Source organism: Lepisosteus platostomus, chromosome 23, assembly GCF_059453375.1.
Source record: "Lepisosteus platostomus isolate fLepPlt1 chromosome 23, fLepPlt1.hap1, whole genome shotgun sequence".
NCBI lineage: Eukaryota > Metazoa > Chordata > Actinopteri > Semionotiformes > Lepisosteidae > Lepisosteus > Lepisosteus platostomus.
Window position 1 is genome coordinate 10,121,190 of NC_142633.1, and position 8,964 is coordinate 10,130,153.

Genomic DNA, 8,964 nt, shown 5'->3' on the forward strand with positions numbered 1-8,964 from the left:
TGGCCTTTGGCGTTTTTTGTAGTTTCTCAGTCAAGGGGGCCTTTCACAACTGAAACACTCGAAAGCAACTCTTCCATTAGAACAGATGATAGAAACAATAGAAAGCAAATTATTTATTTAGTTATTTTAAAGATGCACCCAATTATTAGGGAAGCCCACAGCTTGTTATAACAAATTTAAAAATAAAAATTGTCTAACGCATTTCAATGTATTAAAATATTAATATATCTGAACTAAGTCAAGATAATTCATTTGAATGGGTATTTATCAATCACTATTCACTTGGTGTCACTGGCCGGTGCCTCTAGTCTTTGAGGTCCCCCTGCCTTCTAAGTAAGTCCAACCTAAAGCTCTGCTTGTCTGATCAGCAGCAGTCTTTGTGGGGGTTACAGTATATCACCACCCACTGTATCTGAACCAAAAATGCCAGTAAAAGATAGGGAGGAGGGGCAAATTAAGATTCACATGACACCAAAATGTCCTCTTCGATATTCTCTGCCTGTTTTTATTCCAAAAAGATCCATTCCTCAACAGGCAGCATGATAATGTATGACATAGTGAAATACTGCCTGGCATTTACAGTATGTGCACAGAGGTGTTCTATGTTGGACAGAAAAGGAAAAAGGTGTAATTCCTTCACAATTGTTTTATTTTTTGCTGGTGTACACTCACTGGTGAATAAACTGAAGTTTAGCTTGTATTCAAAGCATAAAGCATTTTCAGGCAAAACCATAAAGATGAAAACTGAGGCTTTTACATTGCACAAAAATTGCATAGGTTTCCTACACTTTATTGACATAATGTGCACAATTTGACTTGCTCAGTGACAGCTCCAGTGCTTCAAAAAATGTTTTGTGCTGTTACAAAATCTTTTACATATCTCTACAAATCAAAAAATATCATGCTCTGTATCCTGCAAAATATCATTCTTTACTCATTTCTTTGTTTCTTGGTCCTGATTTTGTCCTGTATTTTTCTACAGCAATTGGTTTTTTGTTCTATAATAAGGTAATTACAATACAAGATCCCATGCTGGCATTGCATCTCAACATTAAAGTAACAAAACCCATTCGTTCAGGAGCTTCTAGTTCTGGTCTTCAGGGACTGAAATCCAGCAAGTTTTCTATGTCTCTATAAATCAGCAACAGTTAAGAGCTGTGGAGAAGGGAGAAAACAATCCAGTTAATATTTAATTGGATCAATTTAGCACTTTTCCCAGGTGGAGATCAGCTTAGATAGACACAGAAAACCTACTAGATGCCCAATCCCTAAGGACTGGAGCTAGAGAGACCTTATATTGCTGTAATGTTAATACTTTCACTGAGAAAAAGGGACTTTGGATGTTTCTACAGCATGGGACCTAGGTTATGATTAACATTCGCAGTCCCTATTCAAAGAGTTTTCACATAGTTCACGATGCTGTCTAAGCCCAGCCGTGATGAGGGGAAGCTCAGCCAGCCGCTGCTTAAGTTTATGATGCCATGGAAGCCATCTGACACATGCTGCCAGGTGACGGGCACACCCAGGTCCTCCAGGCGCTTCTTGAAGAGTATCCCATCATCCCTGAGCACATCGTACTCGCAGGTCAGAATAAACATGGGTGGCATCTTGCGGACGATAGCATCTTCTGCCAGTAAAGGGGAAACCGCAGGCTCCAGGCCTCCCTTGACTACGTCATAAACTTCTCCATCATAAGAAGATACCACTTTAGGGACAAAACGACGGGCTTTGCATTCTGCTGGGAGGTTGTCCGGGGACAGCCACTTTCGGTACTTTAGCTTGAGGTCAGCAGGCACATGGTTTCCCTCTAAGACATCTGGAATTACAGATGTGTCACCATTTAGGTACTGAATAAAATAGAAGGGCACCCGGGCACGGAAGAGAATAGGCACAGCATGGTTCTGCTGATAGGAGGGGAGGTTGAAGTCTGCCATTTGCAGGGCAGGATAGATCAAGACCTGGGCACATGGAGCAGTGAGAGGACCATCCTCCTTTTCTGCCATCCGCTGGCAGAGAGCAGCTGCCAAGTTCCCTCCGGCGCTGTCCCCTCCGACGGCCACTCTGCGGGGATCCACCCCAAATTCCGCTTCCGCCACTCGAAGGAAGTGACTGGTGGCCGCGTGGCAATCGTCCAGCTGCACTGGGTATCTGTACTCCGGAGCCAGCCGATACCTTCAAGAGAACATAGTTAAAAGCCCCGCTGCTCTTGGGGTAGAGAGTACTAATGTAATGAAAAACGACGACCTTAGGTCTCAAGAGATTGGCGTCTTTAGACTACAAACATTTTCCAAAACAGTACCTGATCAAGCTTGTTAAAAATCGCATTTTCTATGGTAAAGTAAACAACATATAAACACATGGAATATATTTTATTATAAACCAGATCTGATAACATAGTGCTTTATTTATGAAAGTCCAAAAGTCTGAGCCAAGCTGGACTTCAGGTAATAATCTAAAGCCTTTAGATATCCAAGCAAAATGAACTAGGCATTCTTTTATTTAACATCTGCTTTTTAACTAAATTTCTAGTGAGCTAATGAATTGTTGTTTAGATTTTAGTGTAAATGCATTGCCTGTGTTCTCTCATGAAAACTGGATGTGACACCTAGAAGCACTGCCAAATTAGACCTTTTGCTGTCAAAACCAGATCTGCCAAGCCCACAGGATTTTACTGTTAAAACACAGTAAAAGGTATACCAGGCCCTTTGACAAATTTGGGGGCCCAAATTTCTCTTGCTGGAGACTGAAAAATCTATCTAGCCCATTGTAAATAGAACAGAGCTGCCAGCAGGAATGTCAAGACCTCATTATAGTAATGCTGTTCCCACCTCAGATTGTTAATGTCAACCACTGTGAGGTGACAGTGACACAAATGAGAGATAAACCACAGAGCACAGATTATCTCCTAATTTATTAGGATACAGCAGATCGGTAAAAAATATCCAAATAATCAGTTTTCAACTAATTAATGGTGTTTGAAAAGGACAAACAGTGTGATGTCTTACAATATGCATTAAACATATTTATTTCATAAAGGCCATTAGAAATATTTCCTTTTTGTTTAGTTTTAATACTTTTAACCCTATAAAAGGCTTTGAGAAGACAAACTTCTTCCAGGTATAGAAATGTCAGCATAAACTTACTCAACATTTACCACAGTTGTCTCAGATTCCTTGGCGATGTATCTGCATACCTCATCATAGACATCTATGGAAATGTAAAGACGGAATTTGACAAACATCCAAACGCCTTAAAGAATCACTTCCTTTGATATGACTTTCCTCTGAAACAGGTGCACTAATGAAGGGAAAGGGCATTCATTCCACAGCAGCAATAGTAGCACTTTAATTTTATCCATCTAGTACCAACACTAGCGCAAAATCCTGGCAGCAACCTTACACGTTTCACTTATAGATCGTGCAGACCACAAGACATCAAAGAAAAATAATGAGGATCTGATCGTTATATATTGCACACTAAAGCACTCCAGTGTTTTCTATGCAGCATTATGACTTTAACAAGGAATCAGAAAACAACCCTTAGGTATAATAACAGTCTGTATCTATTTGACTTGCATTTATTATTCTGTATATCCTTAAAGACATTTTCTATTTTAGTCCCTGTTGTTAAAGCTTCCTATGTTATTCAAAAGACAGACATGTAGGGCTCATGCTGTTCCAGATTGTTGCTAATACCAGTAATTATAACCCCTAGCAATTATCACATTCTCTACCTTAGAGGATCCTAAGGCTGGTACAGATGGGAAGGCCCTCATTCCATGCATAAGCAGAGCACGGTACTGTGAATAATAAGCCGGGCAGCTTACCAATGCTTCCCATCACCCAGCCTCCTCCGTGGAAGTAGACAAGGCCTCTTCGCTTGCCCGCCGAGGGGGCCGTGGGCTGGTATACTCGGACTGGCACTTCCGCAAACACCAGGTCCTTGATCAGGAGCCCCGGAGGCGCCGACTTCTTCGGGGCTAAAAAGCGAGCTATGACCCAGCGTGTGAAGACTACCTGGTGGCATAACCCCAGCCTTTCAAAGATCCGTCCCTGTTGGAGGGAACAAAAGACAAGGGAGAAGTGCACATTGCATTGCAGGGCTGCCTGGATTTTATGGTTAAGAGAAAAGCCAGTGCTATCGGGATGTTATTGTTATTGAGTTTCCATGACAAATATACAGTAAATAAGCATTGTGTGTGTTAGAGGCCAGTAACTGATGTTCCCCTTGAGTTTGTCTAACCAGACATTTAAAGTTCTGATAAGAGAAACCCACCTCACCTACTGCTGAAGCCAAATGCCAGTAGCACCAGTACACCCCAGATCAGGTGGACACCTACAGAATCATCAGTTGAATTAAGGGGGAATTTTAGGGAGCCAAGGTCTTGCACGGATGGAAATTAACCAATATATTGGTAATGCATCCACTATTAGAACCAGTGTCAGGTTTAAGAATCCATCTGAAGGACAGCACCTGCTATACCAGCTAGACCTGCTGTCTCCTGTCACTGTAATGTGAAACTAGATTGTTAATGCTGGTTAGTGCAACCTCATGGTCCCTCAACACAGTTTGCAGTAGCAACCTGTTTGTTTTTTCTTTGAGGGCTTCCAACCTAATCCTGACCCAAGGCTCATCCTGCTCAGTTTTTGAGCTACAATGTGGCAACACTGCTCCTGGAATGCCCCTGTCCAGCCCCTTTTAGTGGTATAGTAACCCCATAGAAAATTTAAACTTATTAAATCAACAATTTCTAAAAAAATTAATTAATTATGATGATGGGAAGTGATTTGATAAATTAAGTAATTAAGAAATTACATGAAACATAAAATGTCTTCCCTTGAGGACTACAATTTTCTTAACTGAGCTCATTACGTGCTTGATTGTTCAATTACTTACCAATGTCCGTAACTGTTAGAAACAGGTGATTTGGAGGGACCAACTGCAACAGGCCAGTGCAAGAGATGCCTGAGCTAGTCCCTTCACTGCTGCTGTTTTTGGTATATTGCTATGGTTTTTTAGTTCACATGTTCACTAAGTGTGTGACACGTCATCATCTTTTAGGCATCTCCCAGCCCAGAGTCACCCAGTGATTCCTCCAAAAACTTGTGACCTCTATTATTCAACAAGGCCAGCTTTCTATTGCAGGAAAATTTAACATGAATAGTTTTCTGGGGGATTTTCTCACCATAACAGGTCCAAGGACTGAAGGAGCCCCATTATGTTATCCTACTCTAAATGTGAGCATGCCAGAATCTAGTATCATAAAGCAGGGGTGACAAAAAGGACAAATACAGTATACTGGAGTCCCTGACATTCAAGCTTCTGTATCCACAGCCTTAGCCCATTATAAATTAATATTCACCGTCTTAATTTTATTTTTCAGCCTTAAGTGCTTGTTAGAGGGAAACAAAACGGGGTGTGGTGGTTCGCCCTTTCTTTGCATTGTTCAATTGCATTTTTTGTAGATTGCATGCCCTCCATGTATATTCTTTTCCAAAGAGGATGTCTCTAAATTGTACACGTGTGTAACCTACAATGGACAGTGTGTACCTGGCCTTGTGTCCTGTGTCTGCCAAGTTAGACTCAATTCTTATATTTACCCAAGAATGTGGCAGCATTGTAGCATTGGTTGACTCCCTTGGCGAAGATTGATAACTGTATCTTGTGATCAATTTTGATCGAATATAGCCAGGATTTAGCCAGGAAGACTGTGCATAGGAAATGTAACAACCATGTAGATAACATAAACCAAAAAATACACAATTTGTGATGTAAAAATAACAGTAATGGTTTTGACTTTGTTAGTCCTTGAAAAGCTCAGCGGCGATACTCACCACAAGCGCTATCCCAACGAACAAACCATGAATTGAGTGTAGTTTCCATTGGCTAGGTACTCCCGGTGGGATTTCCGAGTTCATTAACTCAGAATAAACAAGTCCGATTAAAAGCAGAAGGAAAGCTGCAAACAATGCAGCGAAGCCTATGATTAAAATCGCTGTGCTCAACTCCATTACAGCCCCACGACACCAGTACAAAGAATGCTCACCCCTCACCCCCTAGTCCACACCTGATTGAATTATCTCGCAAAACCTTATCTAGCCTGTTGAATATTCATAGCATGGCAAAGTGGTTGCGCTGTTCAAATAAAAGTGAAAGAAGCAAACTGGCAGATTAGCTCGGTGGTAGAACTTGGTCTTTACAAAAAAAATAAATTTAGGAGACTTAAAAACGACTCGAGGAGCGCCTGGGTTTAAAAAAAGGTGAACACCAGGTACTATAGGCGATTTAATATGAAGCAAATTAGACTGAACTAAACCAGTAAAACCAGAGAGAAATAATATGAACAACACCCAAGTGTTAAAAGAGAAAAGCTTAGCGTTGCCGTTCTGTGATTCAGGTAATTAAGATGGTTTCTACTGAAGTTTTTCCAAGTGCAATTATATATGCAGAGAGGAAAAACATTGAACTCTTTTAATTGTAACTCAGCATGTTACTATTGCTTGTTGCTTTACAGTAAAGCAACAGCCTTTAACGGACAGAATGTCGATCAAGAAATCGTTTAGATCATTTAGATCTGTTAGATATCGTTGGTTTACCTTTATTGATGACATTTTTTTTCAACATTGATTTTTCTAGCTTGCCCTAAAAATGTTCTAGGTTAGACATGCATACCAATATTTATGTAACTGATTGGATAGGCACCATGATACAAAATCCGGATTAAGTAAATCTATGTAAAACAATAAAACTAAAAGAATTCGTGACAAATCTTAGTTGAAGTGATTTTTCATAGGATCTTGTTGTACGATACAGTTTTCTCAGTAGTCTGTAGGTGGCAATGTGGACTACTGATTTTACATTTCCCAGCCAGTGTCACGTTTACAAATGCCAACCTTGGAGCACAAAGATTATGCGAGTTGAATGACACAGGAAAAGCTTAATAAATCATGCCGTTGAGTTGGGCAATACGGTTTTTTCTGCTCCGTTCTAACATTAACTATTCCCCCTTTACTGAAAGGAAAAACCGCTCCATGTACACAAACAGTAACCAGTCATTCTACCAACACTAATACTTCATACAAGAAAAAACCAGAATTAGATATTTTCATGCAAATATCTATGTGAATGTGCACTACTCAAAGGTCAGTGTTGAATTATTAAAAGTGTTAAATTGCAGAGTCATAACATGTAACCTGTGCGTATTATAAAGGGGTAATAATCCCTTTGTTTTTGCCAACAAAAAGGAATAAAATATACTTTTTAATGGACAGCCTTAAGGTGCTAATTTACAGCTGTAAATTAACAATTAATAACACAATTAATGAGGGGAAACCACTCAGAATGAATCTCAAAGACTCAAAACCTGTTATCCTATCCTAAGTAGGTGAAGTTATGGAAGCGGGTTTATTCACAAAACTAGAAACAACATCGTATTGCTTTACGTAACCTTCAAACATATGTGGGTTTCTCTGGCAGACCAGGAAAAAAATGAAGGATGGTGCCAACAAGAGCCAGCTTCTGCCAGTGCAAGTCAACTTTAGTCCTCTCTGCCCCACCTCACAGTAATTCTGGGGAGCCCTACAATAAAACCATTGTGAGACCTGCTTTTGTAACCTATCACATTTTCTGAAAAAGCCTTGCTGCGGTTTGCACACAGTTGTTTGGGGGCTAGGCCAAAAATCACAGTCTGGAACCTCCTCAAGAGCTTATGAATTTATTTATTTAAGAGATATTTTTTACAGGGCTCGCTTCATGGCCAAACAATGTCACTTTGGCAAAGCTCACCCGGCCTTTCCACTCAACAAAACTGCAGATGGAATGACAAGGCAGGAAACCTGACCTGGTGAAATGGCCAGACATGAAGAAGTGTGGAGGCAGATTAACTCTGGCTGTTGTTGACTGCCACATATTGTATGAGGGGGGAGTTCAAAAATCGAATCAAACCAAAATGGTTTGCAACACCATTAGTTCTTCATCTGAAAACCACTGCTGGTAAAGTCTAAAGACATTTATTTCCAGTTTACTTTTGCATTTTTCCCCCATTTTGGAACAACTGTGGTGATGGCAATTCTTTATGGAAAGCAGACGCATAGTTTGACTCCCTTTTTCCCTTTGTTAAACATTGAATTATTCAGGCTGAACCCCTCCAAATTCCATTTTTGCTATTAGTATGTTTGCTTAATTAGTAGTTTTTCATAAAATGTACTTGTTTATGTCTTGAATTTGCTTTGCAATAAGGAAAAGATTTGATTAATGACCGAAGAATTCGTTGAAACCACCACGTCTTTTCCTTATCTTTGTACAGAAAAGAACAGACTTTAAAACAGATGGCTGGCTGTTCTGGAACACCACATGTAACACTTTACAAACACACCTTACTTTTGTCGTCTTTCAGTGTCACATCAAAACAGTCAAGTAGTTTATCATTGTTGGTCAGATTTTCTACTGCAAACATAATAGTAATTGCAAGCACAGCAGCAGATTTTTATGTAACCTTTATGTAACCATCTGTCACGACTTCTAAATTATTCCTGGGGATTGAACTGAAGTGCAAGTTCAGTAATGGAGTCTAACTTATGACTAAGGGACTAATTATTAATTCAACAAGGGATTGTCATGAGATTAAAAATAGAAACCGATGGGATATTCAAATCTCAGGTCAAACCCTAGACATCTTCATTATATGCTATATGAAAACACTTGATAGTCTGGAAAACGCAGTCCGTATAAGAGTTAGGCTTCCACATCTGATCACAAAACTGGAAACTGACAGCAGAAATGTATGTGCTGGGAAGTGAATTTAAAGACATTATCATTATTTTCTAAGTCCATGAATCACTTTCCAGAGACACACCCATTAAGTGGGGATATGAAGTTAGCTACAAAATATATCTTAGTAGTGTCACATCAAAGGGTTTTAGAGAGGCTAATGATATTGAAGATTCATGGCTTCCATGTTAAAAG

General features: G+C 39.8%; 1 protein-coding gene across 1 annotated transcript; it reads right to left on the reverse strand.

Moving 5' to 3' along the window:
* Positions 1 to 98: 98 nt before the first annotated feature.
* aadacl4 (arylacetamide deacetylase like 4) lies at positions 99 to 6,078 on the reverse strand. The gene is made up of 4 exons (XM_088617610.1): positions 5,835 to 6,078; positions 3,827 to 4,052; positions 3,144 to 3,207; positions 99 to 2,172 (listed from the first exon to the last, which is right to left on the reverse strand). The coding sequence occupies exons 1-4, from the start codon at positions 6,009 to 6,011 to the stop codon at positions 1,392 to 1,394; spliced, it is 1,248 nt and encodes a 415-aa protein (XP_088473736.1). The 5' UTR covers positions 6,012 to 6,078; the 3' UTR covers positions 99 to 1,391.
* Positions 6,079 to 8,964: the final 2,886 nt, after the last annotated feature.